Raw genomic sequence first — 21,761 nt, forward strand, 5'->3', positions numbered from 1 at the left:
TTCCAGTTTTCCAGACTGTAAGGTATATCGTCACCAACTTTCCTGCAGCTGATTCTGTCTCCATCTTACACACATTTGGGCTTCAGAGATGTGATTGCTAACTTCTGAAACAAAGACAAACAAAAAAGAAAATTACAGAATTTTTTGCTAAATGGATCTAATAGTTAACCTTGTAGGAAAATTTCTTTTGAGCATTCAATATGTTTCAGATAACGTCTTGTTTAAATAGCCATCTGCTCATAGTTTTATTCAAGCTGACAAAAGAAATCAGAACAAAGAGGAAATGACTGCCCAAGAAAGTAACACTGAAATATATTTAAAATAATTATGTTCTAATATTGTCTAACTAGAGTATTCGCAAATTTTTAAGATTACTAGCCGTCTCCTTTATTAAGTACTTCCAAGGACCACTTTGGTGGACAAACAATAAGAAGAGAGGTTGAATTAATCAGAATTTATTAGTAATAAGGACACAGAGTACGAGATGGCCCTATAAGGAGTCCAGCAGGGAGACAGTCAAACCCACACCTTTCAGAAACCTCATTTTTGATAAATGCTGAGAAAAGCATTTCAACTTACTGAAACAGAGGGAAGATGAAAGTGTGAGCCAAGGTACTGTGAGAACATTTATAAGCATGAGATGCAACTAATTTTCAGCTTGCATTAGCATATGGTAGATTATTATCAGTCATGAGAAATACCCAGACTCTTAACTGCAGAAATATCAATCTTGCTACGTTTTTAAGTAATTACATTCAAATACTTACATCCTCTTTTAGTTTTTTGAGAAAGGACAACGTTTTTCCCAGGCTTAAAATCGCGCCATAGCTGTGTATTGCCAATGTGGTTTAATGATGCAAGTAATGCTAATTATTTACACAGTAAACTAACTATTTTTTGGACTAAAATGGAGTTGTATAAGCATAAAGTAATAGTATGAATATGCTTATCTTAGCTTTCCTGAAAAAGTATAGATCTCATTAAAATATCAGTGTTCTTTTGTAATTAGCAGATTATTATACTATTGTTATTGAATGAGGTTTATGTTTTCAGTACTTTTTTATAATTTTAGGTCATTGCAACCATCCCAACAAGTAGGCTAAAGTTTTTAAAGGAGGCAGGGAGGCTCACTGAGAAGGAGGAAGTCCCTGAAGAAGAACTCAATGAAGATGTTGAAGAAATTGATCATGCAGAGAGAGAACTTCGACGTGGACAAATTCTCTGGTTCAGAGGGCTCAACAGAATCCAAACCCAGGTATGCTAACAGTTAATGCCCACATGGTCTAGGAAAAAAAAAAAGCTTAATCTTTGATCAAGGCAAGATAATATTATAAGGAAAGCCACAGTGTTTGTGTGTGTGAATGATGGTACTTGCTAATTGCTTTGCTGTTTTCAAAGGAGAAACACGTGAAAAAGTAAAATAGGTGAACTGAACAAAGATGTGTAGAGCAGAAGGGATAAAGTTAAGTGATTATAAAATGATAATATGCAAAAATAGGACTACTTTTTTGAGACTACAGTGGATGGACATTCTGTGACGAAAACTCATAGTGCTGTTTGGAAAATGCTAGCTGTGACAAGGGCTAACTAAATGTTATGAAGGCTTTCTAGAACATAGTGGTTTATTTTGTCTAAAATATATCATTGTTGCCACTTCTGCATTAACAATAATTTAAATTGTTTAGTCTAAAGTACCATTTGATTAAAAAAAAAATATTTCTGTTCTGGCACTACCATATATATATATTTTTATATATATCATGATTAAAAGGAATTTATTTTCTTTCCTATTATGTAATGAAAAATGTAGTTCTGGATTTACTTTTAGTAGTAACGGCCTAAACACCCATTAAATATTGAAATGTATGTGTTGGCTACTATGGATGATTTCTTAGTAATATCTTTTTATTTTAAAAAACCCCAACATTTGCTAAATATAAAAACCCATGGCATGTTTTAATATACTAAATATTTGTACTGAATCATGGTGATAAATGTATTATCGATTAGGACATCTAGTAAAGTTTGTCTTGTAGTGCTAAAAAAATTCTTTGCACTTTTTCACCTTTTTCATTGCAGTGAAGTAGCATGTTTTATAGCATCCTAGTGCTCTCTACTTGATCTTTCTAAGATCAAGTTTTTGTGCCAGCTTGCAGAAGAGAGCAGCTCTGAAAGACAGATGTGTACTTACCATATGAGATGTGAATGTTTTACATGGTGCTTACAAGAAAAAGAGGTGAATAATTAAGAAACATTTTTTTTTTAAAGAATCTTTTAAATTTTTTTTTTTTTTCTCGGAAAATTTTGATTTTTTAATTTCATTCAAGATAAAAAGTGCTTTCTGCTTTTCACCATCTACAAATTGATACGTTTCTTTCTGGAAAAAGAGATGCAGCCATGCATTTTAGAAAAAATGGGAGAAAGTGGTTTAACTGAAACTAGAACAGTCAGGCCTCTTTAGTGCATCTGCAGAGCAAAAGAGAGAGAGGGTGGAAACTGCCATTAGAGAGATGAAGGGTTTGGGTAAATTCCCAAGGTTCTGTGGTAAGTAATTAAATACGGATCTTCAGCTTTGGGGTTGCGTGTCTTGACTCGGTTGAGTCAGGAGCACTCATCATTAGAGAAAATTCAAATAGTCACAGTATAAAGGTGACAAACAGATGCCCAGGTAATGGTGATCTTTCTGAAAAGATGACCTCTAAATGTGCATTCTTTCCTTCCTGATGGCGATAGGAGGAGTGTTGTCTGTTGGCATTTCTGTCAGGATGTCTTTCTGGTTGTGGTGAGTGTAAACAACAAGCACAAAAAAGCAAATTACATCCTTTCAGTTCTTTTTCTAGTCTGAGAGGTAGCTTTTAGTTCCTTAGCGTATCTTTGTCCACTTAATTCACAAATAAATTATTATTCTTTTACACTATTTAAACCAAAATGAACCTTAATTATATTTCTTTGCTAACATCCATCTTCTTAGTTTCCTTTCTGCTCTTAGTTGTAGAAATATCTTCGGTAGGATGTATTGTTTCTCTCCTGCCAAGAGGCGCCTCTGATTTTTTTCTCATTTTATTTATTCAGTGACTTTGATTTTTACATCCATTTCACATCTGTGGAATGATAATGAAAAAAGGAAATGGGCCAACAAATTCAAAAAGAGTTCCAAGGTGTCCACTGGAGAGGGATGAACGTACATGCAGGCCAAATTAGATCCATTGTTGGATGGACCTTGAGTTGAGTGCATTTTGATGCGCTATGTGTTGTGGCCCATCCAGATGAATTCATACACTTGTACTACATTTCTCAGGAAGCCAGCTAAAGAAGAGTTGATGGAAGAAGATGAGGATGTCTGTAGCATCCTTGGGGAGCTGGAGGATTTGCAAGAATCCTCTGATGTCTAATGCACTTCTGGAGATGCGGAAGAAGAAGGTAGAGCATCCCCTCACTTTATATATATAAGAGGATGACAGTAAGATCAGGAATAAACTCTAGACTCTCTCACGACTAGATTGACCATTCAAATCCTAACAAGACCAGTTTCCACCATCATACGCTTGTGCTGTATATTAGATTATCTTTATTTTTGCTTATTTTCTATTCAGTCATTATTGGACAGATAGCTACAGCATTCAACAAAAGCCTTCACTCCTAGAACAGTTATAAAGAATCTATGATAGTTTTGGGTTTTTTGTTTTTCAGATGACAGATATCCCCCTTGTAATGCTCCAATAAAAGCTCATCCAAACTAACAAAAACTTTGCGTTACTAAAGACATTTTTTTCTTTTTCACACCCTTTCTCAAGACAGAGGGTTCCAACCTAGACATCAGAAAAAGAATTTCCACCGTTGATTCTTCATATTGAAATGTCAGATGTATTTCTATGAAGACATGCATGAATTTGCTGTAAAGAAAGGTGTATGAAAAAAGCACATAACTACGTCAAAGAGACTGTCTATTTCTGATTTTCTTTTTTTTTTTTTTGTCTGCTTTTGTTCATTTAGCTATTTTGTTGTCTTATAAATGTGCTGTAGGGCTTCTCTGGATGGATGCGTGTTCTTCTCCTCTGAATGGAGGAGTGCTTCCTTACTAGAAGACCACTGACCTATGAAGTTTCACAAATGACTCATCCTAGTTATGCAAGTTATAAAGATATAAAAGTGGTCCTGAATTGCATAAAAGACAGGACTTTTCAATCTCTGCTAGTTTTCAGCAGTTTTTTTCAAGTCTTTGTTGTAGTTCTCAAAAATTCTTCATTCTGAAGGAATAACAGAGTTGAGACAAGACTGATCATACCATCTTGGCAGATCTAATAGCCTTTGAAAAGTTCAGCAAGTTCACCTTCAGGTAGAAAAATTGTGAAGTGTGGAGAATGGAAAACTTTTCTAGCTATGTGTCAGATTTTTAAAACCCCAGGCCTGATTCTTTCCTCCTCTGCTTCATTCATCCTGTAATTCAGTTTGTTCTGTCTGCTTAAGGTGGGAAATAACTGTCTAGAAATGTTTTGAGAATAAAAGCAAAAACTGAAAAACTACAGGTGCCATGTTGCCTGCTACTGAAAGAAAAAAAAAAAAGATTACTCCTCTTTAGATACTATAGTTACATAGAGGTGCTGTACTACATTTTCTTTCCCTTCCTTTCTGCATTAAGATTTTTCTCTTAAACCACTGCAAACCCTATAGCAATGAAAATCACTCCCTGACAAGTGGTTCTGAAGTTAGATAAAAGACTAGGACCTCATTTTATGGCTTTCCATAGAGCTTTTAATACAGAAAACATTGCAGTAGCCCAGTGTAAAGGGAATGGAAACTGTTTGATTTCATGAAAAAAAGTTTGGGTTTTTTTTAAAACAATATCCTGGTTGGAGATTAGGTGAATGATACCTGGGTCCTGTTAATATTAATGGCAACAGAAATGCTTGCTGAAAATCTGTTCTGTGTTAAACATTAGAAAAACATTTGTTCTGCCGTGTCCATTCTGCTAGTACCTGATCCTTTTTTTTTTAACTACTCATCACGGATATTTTTATTAGCTGTGCATACCTCAAAAATATGGATCCTTTAGAATATAGACCATTCGGAAAAATAAGATGGAGGTGAAAAATACCAACCTTACAAATCAGCTTCAAATGTAGGACAGTATTTTTTTTCTCTACCTGAAGGCCTATACTCAAAACATGATGGCATCCTATATTTTGTTGGCAATTTTTCAAACTTTTCATGATATGTGACTTAGCATTTACTTTCTCCTTTTCAGCAACTTGAATTTTCTAAATAAATACATTCTTTTGTAATTAAAAAATTACATCTTAATTTTAAATATATTATTCATTCATTCATTTATTTCTATGAACTCACTCTTCTGTGTTGTTTTGTGGTTTTGAAAGATAAGCTTTTGGGCAAAAAAAAAAGCCCCAAAAAGAAGCAGCTCCTCTTCTTTCTTGGCTTCAGGCAGAGCACAGCCCTGTATGTTCAGCTTTTAAGTTTCTGAAATGGTAGTCATTAGTCATCCTCCCTCTATGAAATAGATCCCTGAAGATCTGTAGTTACTTTCTTCAGGAGAGCGAGTAAATTACATGCCTGTAATTCTTGTTCTGTGGAGAAACTATTAAATACAGATCTTTCCCCATCTTTTCGCTCTTATTCTAGGGTCTTACCTTTCAGTTTATTAGGAACACACTGATGTGTCTAGAAATGCCCTTTGGCTCAGGATTTATCGTCTGTGTCTTCCATAGTGATACGCACTTCATGCTCAGTATGAGTCTTTAAAATCTTTTTTGAATGGTTTCTTTTGAAGAGTGCTCTGTCACCTGTGTTAGATCATGAAAACCCAAGATCTGTATTTAATTCTGCTTTTGTACAGTGAACATTTCAGGTGAGTATTTAATATGCCTTCACACATAAGCAGTGGTTTGAGCCATATGTTTTTTTTCTAGACGCCAATGCGAACCTTAGCTAATGATTCACTTGTACCCTATTCTATATGCTGACTCACCTCATGTTGTATTTTTTTACTGTGATACTTGCATTGGACGTGTAATTCAAAATAAGTCTGCTGCAAAAGCACTGAGAGCAAAGCTGTAACATGTTGCAATGACTGCTTACTGCTGTACATCTATTAGTGTGCTCGTTTTAATGGATGTTGTAACCAGGACTCTCGTTGGTAAAGAGTGGGCCAGTGAACAAATCAGCTGTTTCGTGTTCGTGTAGTAGAAGTTTAGTGTGACAATTTTACAGCAGTAATCTTTGATCCCTTTTACAGCTGGCTGTGATATTATTATTCCCATAAAAACATGCAGGAAAACAATCAATCATGTCCAAAGACAAGATTTTGGGAGGGGATACATCCATACCATTAAAGATGAAGCCATATGAGTTTGTTTATTCGCCAGACTGACCACAGCAGAAAATGTTAGCCAATCTATTATAATACTTTCAACTTGGAAAATTTAGGAGGATTTGCACCAAAATTTGTGCTGTTTTAGTTGACAAATATACCGTTTTACCTTCTCCCAACTACTTTCTAGGCTGTGTATCTTCAGAAATCTGGGTTGCAAGATACAAATCTGGGAACAGTGGGTTACTTCATATAAGTAGTTGGCTGACTTCTTCTAACTGATACTGCTGCTGTGTCATGTTGTGGTCGAGCTGATGTATCAAAGAGGACATTCTGGTGTACAGGGATTTGTAGTGTATATTTACTCTTTGATATTTACTGCCAATCCCTGGCTTTACATTTGTACACAGAGCCTGCTGGGTTATACTGGTGACAAAGAATGCATTGAAACACTCAGCTTTTTTTTTAACTCATCTTCTGTGGTGATGAGTAAAGCACTCAGGAAGGTGTTCAGGATGGATATATCAAACAGTGCATACAATAGACATATGAAAATAACAAGTAGAAAGTTGTAATGTTCTTTGCTGCAATAGTCAATCCAGTTCCACATCATTTTCTGTGTCATTTTAAGTGCTCTGTATAAATATAAAATATTCATCTTTCTAAATCTGTAGTTAGAAAGGAACAACATTTGTTATCAATATACTTAATTCAAACAAACATTATAGAAAAAGTAAGATAAAACATTGGACCACTTTCTATTTTATCACGCTAGTATACTGAAAACCCTGGTTTTGTACATAAAATTGATTCACGTTTTGAATATTTTAAAGGTGTTTTGGTTTTGGGGTTTTTTGGGGGGTTTATGTTGTCCCCATCCCCCCTGCAAATTCCAATTAAATGACTGAATTTTCTTCCCTCTGGAAGAACACCTGGAGAGCAATAACAAAGTAATTCTATTCTCAGTAGGAAAAAAGTGGAGATTAGCTATATTTAGCTATATATTAGCTAATTAACTATTCCAGTTTTATTTACATATAAATAAAAAGGTTTAAATTTTAAAGATTGTTATTTCAAATCTAGTTGTTTAAACTGATGCAGTTCCACTGCCTCCTATGGAGCTGTTTCATTTTATCCAGGCAGAAAATTTGGATCATTTTGTGTCTAACAACATTAAAAGGAACAGTTAATTTATTTCAATTGAAGTAAAACTGTGTGCACGGTTGATTTATTGTTTTTCATTATTATTCCTGTCAGTTATGCAACTGTATCCATACTTTAAGCAACTTGTCTCATTCTTTCCTCCATTACAGATCGAAGTAGTCAATACTTTCAAGAGTGGCACTTCCTTTCAGGGGGCTCTAAGGAGACAGTCCTCCGTCACAAGCCAGACCCAGGATGTAACCAATATTTCTAGCCCTAGTCACGTATCGTTATCCAATGCTCTTTCCTCTCCTACCAGCACATCTGCTGCTGCGGCTGGGCGTGAGTGTGTATTCTTAATGCATCAGACCTACAGAGATGCCAACTTACGTAGCAGTCACTTGAGACTAAGCTACTTTGCCCTTTCCCGTTTTGTCCTGTTACGTTTATTAGTTTACACATACCCAGAAACACATATCAGTGATTACTTTGTGTACAGTAGATACTCCTCAGGACTCATTGCAAGTTTTGTTAACTTACTGTTAGGACAGGAATTTCTAGTTATTTTTCTATCCAGGTTATGGGGAGTCTGTTTTTGTTTGAGGCTTGTGTGTCATGTTTTCTCATCTCTACTGCTTATAAAGTATACACTTTAAATGATCCTACAAATATATTAAGTAATACAGCTTGTCAGGTAAAAGATCATTCCCTCTGGAAGACTGTGTGTAATATAGGTCACTCGTGTCCAAGAAACGTGTACTCAGCACAGGCACAGGAAGGAACAAGGAAATAGAGAATCTAGTTTATGACGCAAGGCCAAGGGATTACCACTTACCTGAATGGGGAAAGAACAGATTTGTTATCTCTAAATTCACTGGGAGGTAAGCATTAAGGAAGGAGGGAGCTAGACAAGCTAAAGGTCAGTGGTGAAACAACAAAACAAATGCGGTAACAAATGTCTTTGTTGGAAGAAGCAGGTTTCTGAACACTGAAAGCTGACACAGCTTTCTTTTAGATGCAAACAATGTATCCAGTGAAGAGGTAGTGAAGTGAGTAAAAACTTTGAAGGGGCTAATGAAAAAGGACTTCTTCACTAACAGTAAACTTCCAGCTGCTCAGGAAGACTCCTACAGATCTAACTTTTTTTTTATATTTTTATTTATTCAGGACTATAAGCAGCTATTTAGTTTTACAGCATAGCCAGCACTAAAAGAATGTTAAATTTATAGAACTCAGTTTACAAGCTTGTCACTTTCTTCACAAAATAATGTCTTATATTCCTGATGCAAGTTTTGGTGCAAAGTTGGCCAAACAGAAAAGACGCTAGTCTTGTCTGTCTGGCCAACAGAGAGAGAGAAGGCAGAGAAGAGAAGGAAATAAAATTCCAGAGCTCCTGGAGAAAAAAAGGAAATTTGACCTTTCCATTCGATTTGAGTGCAAACCCCCACAGTATTTGAACATGAAGCATAAAGTGTTAGACAGGAATTAAGAGTCAAAGGAGAAAGTCTTTGGTGTCACTATTTGGAAAAATAAAACAGGTCATCAGTTATAACCATATTTATTCAACAAAATAAAAACCATATGATTGATTTTTTTTAAGCTACTGAGAGATTTGTATCTCTATTGCAGAGGACAATTAGAGTTTGGGCTTTTTAAAGTGGTTATTCTGGACTGTTAGTATTTTATTACTGCAGTGTAATGTCTGTATCAAGCCAGCGTGTGCTTCAAATGATAATGGCACCATTTTGATTTATTAATACAATGACACAAACCTAATGAATGACAGTGAAAAAGCAAAGAAAATAAATTTGAGTTTTATTTTTAAATTGGGTATTTACAGTTCATCTTCCAGAACTTGGAAAACCTTTCCTAACCTGAATTTCATAGAAATGGGGTATGTTTTTGTGAACTGGCATTTTCTGAGAAAATGTCAGTTGCAAAATGCACACCTAAGTCTACTTTTCAGCTCCTTGCTTAAAATGTATGTGGTAGAACAGGACTGACTTCTTTCCTGTTAATTGCTCAGAATGAATTAAACCCTAAATTATTATCTTCTTCCTATGAGGTGGGAGGAATAATGGGATAATTGTACCTCTGATCGTGAAGCCTTTCCCTCTCTTGAGGAATCTTAAAAATATTACATGTGTAGATAAATTATGAGGACTATCAAGGGAACACCTGAAGGGTATAACAAAGACAAAAGGGTCTGATACTTGAAAGGGCCCAATATTGGGATACTGTCACGAAGGTTCATTTTCAGAGAAATGGTGCTCAGCATGTTGCAACAAATGGGATATTTCAGGTGTCATTTTGGGTACCCAAAATGCAGAGGTTCTGATATCAGTACCTAATAAAAATTGTAAGCATCACGTGATGCTCTATCAATAAGAATTTGTAAGTCTAATTTAACAGAGCATTTTTGCAGGTCTTGACTAATTGTATAGCTTTGTAATATATAGTTCATTTTGACGCCTCACCAATCTGTGAGATTTCCTCTGCAGATTCATAATAACATTTTGGAATTTTTAGAAAAGGTACTTTCTCTAGTATCTTTTGGCAGATTAGTGTTTGATTCAAAGGTTAGTGCATGCTTAAAAAGAAATCTGCCTGTCAAATGCAGCCACATCTGCAGTAGCTTGTGAAACAGATTAGCAAGTTGTTACCTGAAATTTTCAGCTATTCATAAATATGGCACATTCAAATCAAAGCAATTTATACTAAGGAATATTTACTACAGTACTAAAGTTGCCCTACTTATGCTGATACCTTTTAGCTGCCATGGTATTTTTGCCAATAACAAATTACAAATTTCTGGTTGTCAGCATTAATTGATAACAATGAGGTCAACATTATAAGTCTCTTGTCTCTTTTGAAAAACGTTGCAGCTTTAATAAACATAGTGAAAATTTCTGCAACTTCAAAGCTGGCATTTTACGTACTGCGATAAAAGTTGAAAATGTATTTAAAGGCAAACTAAACATGCAAATATATTTAATATGCACACGTTGAAGTTTCAAAAAATGAAAATATGGGAAAAATAAGGCTCTGTATGCAATGTGGTCTTGGTCAAGTGCTCAGGTTTTGCTGTATCATGTGCATGAAGTCACAGACACACGTACACACACAGTCTTCTGTCACTGGAAAGCTGATACGCTACGGAGTGAAGAGTGGTTTTAGATATGAGGCTGTCTCATACAAACTTTGGTGGTTATGTATTTTATATGCATTTCTTTCTACGCGTTGTTTTGGGAAAACAAAATCAGATGCAGTGAGGTGATGTAGCATCTTTTTTACTTTAAGTATATACTTAAAGCCTTTGGTAGTGCATTGGTTAATTAGGTAGAGGATGAGTAGATCTAACTGTACACAAAGTAAACAAGTTATTCTGTATCCTAATCTGTTTATATCTGGTTCTTAGATGTTGTTTATATTATCAGTAGGTAACCCCTTCAAATGAAACATGGTTTCACATTTTCCAAGAATAGACTTTTGCACCTGCTCTTCCTCCTTCCTCCCATTCTTTTATATAGTTAATACTGTTCCTAAGTGGAAGCAGCCAGAAACTGCAGGTCCCTTAGAAAAAAAAATTCTTTCTTTCATACAAGGTTATAACTAAAAAATATTGTTAAGTATAGGAAGCACTGGGGGAAAAACAAACCCCACCAAAACGCAACCTCCCAGATCACAAATCTGCCGTAGTTTCTGTATTTGCAAGTTCCTTTTTCTTTGTTCTGTTGAGGTCTGTCATTTTTCTGTGAGATTTTTAAAAGTAAATATTTCATAGAATCACAACTTTTTATTATATTAACTCTGCCAACAGTGGCCTCAAACAAGCCACTTGTAAGGATGACAAAGGAAAAAATACAGTGATGACTCCAGATTTCATAGCAGCCAATTAAAATCTTACCAAACAATCACAAAATATTCTTAGAAGTATTTTTCCATCGTATGGATCACTGAAGGTTTTTTGTTTGGTTGGTTGGTTTTGAAAAAGTTTTTCAAGCAAAAGAAGGGCATAGCATCCTTAAGGCGGTATTTTTTGCCCTGTTTTGTTTTTTGGAGGGGGCTACAATCTTCAAAAGCAGGGCTAATTTGCAAGGAAATACAACTTTTTTCATTCTCCCTTTAATTAAAAAAATAGTTGAAATTTATCAGACTTGCCAAGTGTCAGCAACATTTGCTTTGGAGTGGCTCAGGGGCATAAGCATCTGCAAATTGTCAAACTCACATAAGACATTCAGCAAGCTAATTCTAGCACCTATTACTGTCCCTTTACTAGTAGACAGTTTTAAAGAGAGAAGTTTAACTATTTGTAATCTGTTGTGTCTGAAAATCAGATTCTTTTGTATCAAGAAAAAATACTTACTGTTGCAGCAGATTTTGCTTTTCTATACTTCTTACATATTTATTTTCCTATAAATGTCATCATCATTCAGCTGGCCAGACTTTACAACTGAAACTTAAGATAAAATATTAAGTTTGGATCAAATTTTCTCATGAAGAAAAATGGGAACGAATTTCTTTAAAAAAAAAACCACCTTCTATTTTAATAAATGTTAAGGCAAACATTACTGTCCAGTATTGATCTATATTCAGATCACAGACCATGTCAAGGGGCCATACCAGCTGGTGGCAACCAATGGCAGTAGCTTTCTGTGGCAACATGGTTTAACTATCACATGAGGAAATGGAACTAGCAGAACATGACTTTAAACAAAGTCCACATCTAAAGTTATGTTTATAAAAGTTGTGCTATTTGGCACCATCATTAAATTATCACCTGATAGAGACAGAGATAGCACACTAAAGCTTAGAAGTTCCTGCTGGTTGTAACCAAGATTTCACAATCCTCCTGGGATAAGGAAGGTTAAAATCAACTTCAGTGTATCTTCCCTGTAGGGAAACTAACTAGGTTTAAAGTCTAAATGTAACACCAAGTCCTCAACTGGAGATATGGCATGGCAAGAAGGTTTAGTCTCCTCACACAGGAATACATTGTTTAAAAGGGTCCTATAATATATTTAAACTTTGCCAAATCTGATACAAAAATGTCAGACTCCATAATTTTGCAACAATCCTGTAAAAAAAGAGTTATGCTATGGAAAGTGGAAGCCCTGCCTATGGTTCTGATCTCGTGCTCTAAAATTCAGTGGAATACTAACCATGTGAACCTTTTGTGAAATGAGAATCAGGCCTGAGGATTTCACAGAATATGTAGGTATTCTACTTTCCTCTTGCTACATGTGGTTTGACTTTTCAGCAGCACTTACTGGGTATACTGCATATTTATGTAGGAGAGTAGCACAGATAATGTTATGCATCTGTTTCACTCATTAAAGCGGAAACCTAGAAATTATATTTTTTTCTAAACATTATTGGGTTTTTTATTCCATCTTTGAATTTGCTCAACTTCTGCACCATACAGTCCAGAACATACTAACCACAACATTTATAGGTAACTCCAATACACGCAGTATCTCCTCCTGAGGATACCTAATCTGATTTTACTCACGTAAAACTGAGAGGATTGAAAATAAACAAAACCAACTATACTGAAGATATGCCTTCTGTTTCAAAGCTTTACATATGTGATAGTACTTGACCAAACTCATTTACCTTTGTATAGCTGTAGTCTTGATATAGACTAGTATCAGTTACACATAAGAGTTGGCATCTCTTTGCAAAATTGACCTCTTGTTTACAATTTTATACTAATCACCTCACTGATCTTTCAGTATTGAATTTATTTGCTTTTGCAGTGCCCTACTCTCTACTGTCTGAATATTAAATGTGTTTGTTTTCCCAGAGGGCTAGAGAACATTGGACAAAAGGGTTCAGCAGGAGAGAGTGAAATAAAAAGAGGTTGTGAGTCTTTAACCTTGAGCCTGAAATGAATGTGAACCAAACTCAAGATACTTGGCTTATATGAAGCCAGGTAAACATTCGAGTATAAGCCCACACACTACCAACCATAATACATCTGTTGATGCTTAACAGGCCTCGTGTATTTTGCCTAGATTGTTGTGCTCAGGAATGAGATTCTGAACTTCATCTTTTTCTTCTGATGGGAAAAAAATGTAGTATCTAAAATTCTATTTCTTTTATTTTTCTTGCCTGATGCAGTATAATAAATCTAACTTTCAAGGCGGGATGAAACTGAAGAGTTTTTTCTATTACAGCTACAGAGAAGAAAGAAGTGGAAACTTATAGCAATGTCAAAAATGTCCTGAAGTGTTGTCCCCACAGTCTTTTGTTTAAAAGCAGTTCATTTTTTTCTGTTGTCTCCATTACTGTGGGAAAAGGGAGCTGTATCACACTGTTTGTCTTCCCTTGGCATTGTCAGTATCATAAAGAAACATCATTACATGAACTCTACATGGTTCATAATAAACCAGCACTTTCTAGGTTCTATCCATCATGGGTATGTCCCTGCTTTTACATGCTGTACAACCATAACAATGTCATATGAAGTTCATCTGCTTTATTTTATCTTTAAAAAAGTTATGTGGGCTTTGTTTCAGCAGAGCCCCTAAACATTTTTACACCAGATATTACTTCAAATCTTGAACTTAAATGCGTTAAAAGAATTTCTTGCTGTTGGGCCATGTAACTCTGGGTAAACAGTATTTTTTTCAGTTTTTAGCTTAAATATGGTAGTAGTATTATATATAAATTAAACCGCCACCTTCGTATCCAACAAACCCTCTAGCTTCGTTGTCACTAACATAATGAAAGAAGCAAGTTTTGTTCCTGTAAGCAATAATTTGATACATTGGAGGATAGACTATGAACAATATTTTTAATTTTATGGTAATGCAGAAATTCTGTCACCGAATGAGGTGTGACACTAAAAAACCAAATGTTTTCTTCTAGATTCCAAGCTAAATATGCAAAAGTTAAAGTTGCAGAGGGAGTTCTCCTTAAGTGAAAAATTAAAAATCTGAAACTGTAGAGAAATTTCAAGAAGAAACAGTAAACTAGTGAAGCTAATATTTGCAGTAAAAATCACTGTGAACAAGCAGAAGCTATTCTAGTAACATCTGAATGTTCCTGCAATACTCTAACAGTCCCTGCCAAAACTGCCCCAGATCTTCACCCAAAGTGATATGACTGCTGGCTGACTGTACATTCTGCAATTATATCTTCATATTGCTGTGTAAAACGCATCTCAGGAAAAGATGTTAGCGTCGTGTTTTCTTTCAGTGGATTGTTAGTCAAAGCAGTCACTGCGGAGTACCAAACTCAGGTCATGGCAGGGAAGTTTTCATAACTGGCTTTCAAATACAACCTAAATCTATTAATTTTCCCTCAGCTGTGTAAGATGTTAGTCAGCTAGCTAGATTGACTAAAAGCTTGGTATTAAATGCAAATTAGATGCCAAATTTTGATATTAAATGCAATATAGATGCTTTCCCTACTATGGAACTTAGATCTTTATAAACTGAAATCAGTTCCTCCCTTGCTAACCTGTAGAGGCTTAAATACTCTTTTTGTGACTTGAAGCTTTACTTTCACTAGATTCTGCATAATATTGAATTGCAAAGCTTTTTATTTAAGTAAAAATTTACTTTACCTTTATTAAAAAGAATCCAGCTGGCAAATAGAACCTAAATCTATGCAATAAAAAGTGGCTGCATTCAAGAGAATGAAATTATTTTGTTAGTTAAGATATAGCAAACAGCTGTAACTGAATGAGATGACTGGTTTTTTATTTAGATATCAGAAATAATAGGTAGCTTTGCAGAAAATGTCACCTATCAGCCCATAATATAAAGTAAGCACGTTATTAAAAGTTTCCTGATTTAAAACAGGGCAATATAGTAACATATTTTTAAGATTGCCTTGATAAAATATACTGGGTTTTTTTGTCGTTTAGACTAATTACTTTGCACTTTAAAATACAAGACAGAAAGGTGTAGATAATGAGGGAGTTAGTATGTCACCTCTTCTCCATGAGTTCAAATCTTATCTTTAGTAATGCAAATTAATCTTTGATCCCAGTCAGTTTGTTCACTATACAGAATCATCACATAGCACAGCACAACTCAAAGATTCAGCTCTCATAAAACCCTCGTTTATAATTCCAGGTGCTCTGTCGAAGAGGTGTTAGGTACACTATATGATTGTAGTGTGAAAAATTTATTCTTCCTATCTTCCTCTTGTCTTGCATCTCTGCCAGCCTCCTAAAATCTTCTAGTATCCCAAGATCTAGAGAAGTTGTTCTGTACCACTTCAATCCTCTTATTTTTTGAGCACAAGCGGTCACATGAACCACGTTTTGTGCTGTGCCCTGCTGTTACCAAATGGACGTAGAAAGAGAAAGGAAAGTATTTGGACTGACCGAAGGCCATGTATCTGAAGATGACGTAACTTACTTCTGCTATTAGGTGTTTTGAAAGATGATGAATATCCAAATTTAGAGAACTTAAACAAGAACAAAGGTCAAAGAGATCAAAATACAAGTCAGCCTCTTTCTCAAGTGTGCTGAAATTCTGTATGACTTGGACAACTCCAACTGTAGGATCGGCTAGATCCCACAGCTGTAACACTGTGGCCCCATGCCATTACTAAAATGCAGTCTGCCAATTAAAAGAGGAATTAAAGCTTTAGAAATTAGTGGTGTATTAGGCCAACCAATAACGTGCAGCATATATTTACATGTAAAAAGATACACATACCAACCACCAAACCATTTCAAATGTGTGTGGAGAAGCTTTCACGATGCCTGCTTGCACCTTTTCTGCCTCTGCCTGTGTTTTGGTCTTCCCTCTAAGAAATGCTAAAAATTCGCTCATGGACTACATGGAAGTAGAAGGATAGAACTCATACTTAGTCATGAAACATTTGCAAACAGATCACATTTTGCCATTCTGTTTTTTCCTCTCTGCCCCCTCCACCCCCTTCCAAAAAGTTATGTTTTTTTCAGCAGTAAACCAGCACAAACTTTCACTTCTTTTCAGAACTGGTAGGTCACTGGGATATAAACAGCATCCCTCCCTTTGCCCACCCACAGAGGACTTAGTGTCCCCACTCTGCCAATGCTCCTCACTCTGTTCCTCTCATTTCCTACTGGGAAAGCAATTTGCACTGTCCCTCACAGTCTAATGGGCTGAGTCTTATAGTTTATTTTCACCTGTGTTCTTACTGTCAGGTGGTTAATGACGTTAGATGGACCCTGGCATAAGTCACCTAGACCTTTAAAGACTGCATATATGGCATAAATTGTGTCGCTTTCAGCTTTTAACTTTACAGTTTTCCGACTGAGACACAGAAAATGAAAGAGCTTGCTGTTTAACAATGTAATTCGATTCAACCCAACAATAAATACATTATTTTATTCCATGTTTTATATATATTAAAAAGTTAAATGGCTAGAACAGTGGGTCTATACTCGAGTGTTTACCTCACATATGCATGAAGGAAAAATAAAAGTTGGTTCAACAATAATATGTTCACATTATCCAGGCTTCCAAGTGTAGTTGTTGTGTGCAAGTTATCTCTGTTCATGTGGTAACTGTGATTTTTTTATTTTTTTTTTTTCCCCTGTGGCAGCATGATTATGCTTAGTACTTTGTCTGCTTGGCTTTTTGTGCTCTTGGCTGCATTCATTTAGATTTTGCTTTAAAACATTGATATTCCTTATAGTTTTTACACTCGGCTCCTGTGTGTGTCTCATGTACCCATCCACCTGTGTCTGTGTTCTGTGCTTTTCTGTTTGTGAAGTGTGATATGTTATGTGTAATGGTTTTTTAACAATACAAAAGAGACTTTTTTAATTAAAAAAGCCTTCCTACTTACTCACTGCAAAACTATCAACATGCATGGTTTTACATTTGCATTACAATTAACATGGCTTGTCTTTTACTAGGGATGTACCACACGAGTGGACGTTGGCTTTCTTTAACCAGTACTTCCCATCAGTTCTTTGATGGCTTTAAACTTGATCTATTTTAATATTGCAGTTGATACAGATATTCAAAATGCACATAACTGAGCCACTCGTTTATGCATATAACATCCAGAGACTATGGACTTCAGCTGCCTGCACTGCCCTAACCATATGCTACATTTTTCACAAAGTATTCTCTAACATAGTGTTGCCCTTTGAAGGTGCTACCTCTGACACCTCTTTCCTTTTCTCCCCCCCAGATCCGCGTCGTGAAGGCATTCCGTAGCTCTCTCTATGAAGGTTTAGAAAAACCAGAATCTAGAACCTCTATTCACAACTTTATGACTCATCCTGAATTTAGGATAGAAGATTCCCAGCCCCACATCCCACTCATTGATGACACAGACCTAGAAGAAGACCCTGCTCTCAAGAAAAACTCGAGTCCACCGTCTTCGCTGAACAAGAACAACAGTGCTATCGACAGTGGAATAAATCTCACAACTGATACAAGTAAATCAGCTACCTCTTCTAGTCCAGGAAGCCCAATACATAGCCTGGAGACATCACTTTAGCTGAAAAGTTGTCACTGCAAAAAAAAATTAAAATAAATTAAAATAAAAAACCCCACAGCAACCGAAATATATAAATATATATATTAAAAACATTGCTGGCTGAAAAGCTGTTTGAACTCTTATTCGCTCTGAGACAAGTGAATGAATTGTTGATCGCGGTAGTTTTGGGGAAAGAATGAATGGCTGATTTACATACACTCCTTGTTCCCTTTCAGAAAAACAAAAACAAAAAAAAATCCTCCTGCATGAATGTACTGTACACTTCTGGCCCTTCTTTCTCTCTTTTTGTTTCTTTTTATTTCCTTTTTTGTCCCTCCTTAAGCAGGAACTGCAGAGGACTTCTTTCTGAGGCTATTTATCCAATTCACTGGTCTGTGAGTTTTTTGAAATGCTTGTGTGGCATGGACTCAATTGTATAGATTAATTTAAATAACTTTTTTGAAGTTGCAAAGCTTAACTTGCACAGTAGATTTGCACCAGTTGGACAGAGGAACTTAAACATTTATGAGACTATATATAGAGATATATACATATAAGTATATACATAATTAATTATATATATGTATATATCTATCTATATATATATAGTTATATATATATAAAGTTTCTTTGTTGGCATGTTGCCTTGTTTCTGCTCAAATTGCTCTGACTATTTTAACTTATTTATGTCCTAAAAAAGAATGTAATTTGTTTACAAACCTGTAGATAATATCCTTAACTATTTGTAGGGTTAAGAAAGCATTTCCTGCCGAAGTAGTATAAAAATGGCTCAGCTCAGCTCATTGAAAACTTCTGTAATATCGCACCCTGGATATTTTATTACAACCATGTTGATTTCTGCCTGATTTTTTTTTTCTTTTGTTTTGTTAAATAATGTAGATACTGCTAGTAAATAACAAAAGAAGCCAAAATATAACACATTGGATGTAGCATTGTGATCCTTACAGGGAGGTGAAACAGGCTTCCTTTGTTTCAAATAAAAATCAAAATGATCAGGTTCTCTCTTTTTTTTTTTTCCCCCCTCTGATAATCTGCTTGAATTTCTTTTGGTGCAACATACAATAACGGAGGCTATTTCATTCTTTAACCATATGGCAATGGCTTCCAAAAATATTTTTAGAGAGATACTATATGAAACTGAGTTGAGTTTATAAATATAATTTAAAATAACTTATATTTGGTTTGTCTATATGGAGATAAAACTAATGTTAAAATATTGTGATATATTGTGTTAATCATTTTCAGTTAGTAATTTAGGCGTTTATTTCCTTATTACTTGCGAAGTTTGGGCTGTTGGCATTTTGGATGAAAATCACTGTAGGTTGTTGCTTTGATTTTTTTTTTTTAAGAAAAATATAATTTCTGCACTATTAGGTCTGAATGAAACTTTACTAATTGTATATCAATATGTGCTTTGTGTGATATTTTTTTTTTTTTTTTTTTTTTTAAACCAAGCTTGTCTTCCTGTAGTCACAAGGTATACTGTAACACAGTAACATGTTATTTTACCTTGAGCTTTCTACGAAGAAAGATGTTTTGGAAACCTGCAGTATGGAGGGTGAAAAATATTTTTCAAGATGGTAACAGCCCTGATAACTTAAAATTTACAAGCTTATGTAACTGCTATGTCAACCACTTGAATGCTAAGCACTTTGTGGATCACAGATTTTTCATAAATAATTTTTGTATTTAATATAAAGTTTGCTTGGAGACTTTTCAGCATATGATCTTTTCCATAATTGTACAGTGCAAAGACATTTTGAATTACACAATTGATTACGCCAGAAGTGTTGAAAAACACTCTCAAACTAGCTTGATAAATTGATTTGTTAAGGTGTTACTGGTTGTCTTAAAGTTGGCTCATGAAGTGGTGCATCTCTGCAGTCACAAGAACTAAACCAAGCCAGAACTCTCCAAAACAAGATTAGACTCATGGCCAAACTGCAGACTGAACTGACTAAAATGTTTTCAGGGTGCATCAAGACTATTCAGCCAGGTAAAGCTCTAATCAGCTTGAATTGCCAGCTTCCGGACTTTTGTGTAGAAGCTTGAATGTTTTTGGCTCCAACTCTTAGTTCGCTCTCTGATCCAAACTTTCCACTGAACAACAGAACAGGTCTTTGACGGTACAGACAACTCTCCTTTCAACAGATAGTGTGACCCGTTTCTTAACAGTAAAAAGCTAGCATGAAAACATCATTATTTTAGCTAACTCCTAGCAACAAAGTGATTGAAACTCAGTCAGGATTGTTCGCTTTGTAAATATGGTGATTAACCTTTGTATAACATGTATTGGGTTTCTATGGCCTATTTGGGATATCGTATTCAGAAGAAAAAAAAAGTGTTATCTATTTACAGGGAAGCCTCTAGCTTTGGACTTGAACATCTACAGAAGCTGTTAATACTGGAACAATTTATTTTCAGCATCTTAACACTGACTGTTTGCCTTTTTATTTTCAAACACTCTTCATATTTTTTTCTTTCATTTTTTTTAAATTTTCCTGTAGGAGTACCCCTCCCTAAGGTACCATTTGCAGACTTGAAAACTGTTAAGAAAATGAACACTGCATTCTGTGTATATATAGTAAAACGTACATAAACTGAGATACATAGAAAACTTGGGCTTTTGTGAGCAGAGACTGTGCTTTATGTATATGATAAATGATAGACTTTTTTTTTTTTTAAAGCAGAATAGCTATGATCTTTCAACTACAAGTCGTGCATCACAATTCCTTTCTTTTATTGCTTGACCTCTCTGTGATGGGAACAATGGATCAAAAACCAAAATGATCAGTTTGTTAAAATTCCCTGCAATATATAAATGCTCGCTCTCTACGTACTGTACTTAGCAGCATGAGATTTGTGGACAACAATACAGTGGTACATTGGCAATCCATCCCACTAGGGGTTATTAATATATGTTCATTCATCTGTTTTTATGAATTTTTTTATCTAGACAATAACTGTAAATAAAGAACTTACTCTGTCTGTTCATTTAATACTATGCAAAAGGTTATGCTTTCTATTGTTATTCTTATTCCTACAGTGTGATGCTGGAATGTTTGTGGTTTCAAAAAAAAAAAAAAGACAAAAGTAAGTAAAATATGTGATGTAAATTATTTTATAGTTTGAAACAAAATGATAAAGTTTTACTCTTGCTGCTTTCTGTCTAATAGATCTCTCTTGGCAGGAGCACAAGTGGAAAATTTAAAGAAATAAATTCACAAAGCAGCATGAACAATAATGGTCTGAACGTAACAGCTTTCTTTATTCTCACCTGAAGTCATTAGATCTAGCTCTGCATTCCCACTGGGATGTTTTAGTGTGGAGGTGTATGTAAATCTTCTCCATCGGCAGCAAGAATTGCCTGCTCACCAGTCGGTGGTTACACTTTCCTTACACTGAGGCGAGGAGTCAGCCCAGAGTGCTTGTAATTCCTGCTGACTATGGGTCAGTGTGATGCCTAGAGAGAGAACTTAGTCCATGCTGTGGTGGTGCACGGTGGTGGGAATGGCTGAACGAATGCTGCGGTGAAGTCGGCTGAAATTACCAAGTACAGAATAAGTGAAATGGATGAAGCCCCTGTGAGTTTGTGTATGAAGCAATTAGTTTAATTTTGGTCCTAACAGACATCAAAGTCTGTTTTCCTGTGACTTTGGCCCGTATGTCATATCCTTCCATTTATATATATTTTTTCATCTCTTTCCCCCTCTGTTGTGATAGAAGAATGATCTTTGAAACTTTCTAGCAGGACTCTGTCCTGCCACTTAAGACCTTAAATCTGTGCATATACAGTGCTAGGGAAAAATGAGGGAATTGCCATTCCGGTGCT

General features: G+C 35.4%; 1 protein-coding gene across 18 annotated transcripts in view; it reads left to right on the forward strand.

The window, feature by feature from the left end:
• Positions 1 to 17,929, forward strand: part of ATP2B2 (ATPase plasma membrane Ca2+ transporting 2) — a 175,363-nt gene extending 157,434 nt beyond the window's left edge. For 14 of the 18 annotated variants that reach the window (XM_009988232.2, XM_086619169.1, XM_009988233.2 and 11 more), the window contains 2 exons: positions 1,073 to 1,255; positions 17,618 to 17,929. In XM_009988232.2, the coding sequence (XP_009986534.1) occupies positions 1,073 to 1,255; positions 17,618 to 17,929 (495 nt within the window). Of the gene's footprint in view, positions 1 to 1,072; positions 1,256 to 7,638; positions 7,811 to 17,617 lie in introns of all 18 variants that reach the window. The other 4 variants (XM_086619166.1, XM_086619167.1, XM_086619170.1 and 1 more) reach the window with 2 other exon arrangements.
• Positions 17,930 to 21,761: the final 3,832 nt, after the last annotated feature.

Source organism: Tauraco erythrolophus, chromosome 12 (assembly GCF_009769465.1).
Source record: "Tauraco erythrolophus isolate bTauEry1 chromosome 12, bTauEry1.pri, whole genome shotgun sequence".
NCBI classification, from domain to species: Eukaryota; Metazoa; Chordata; class Aves; order Musophagiformes; family Musophagidae; genus Tauraco; species Tauraco erythrolophus.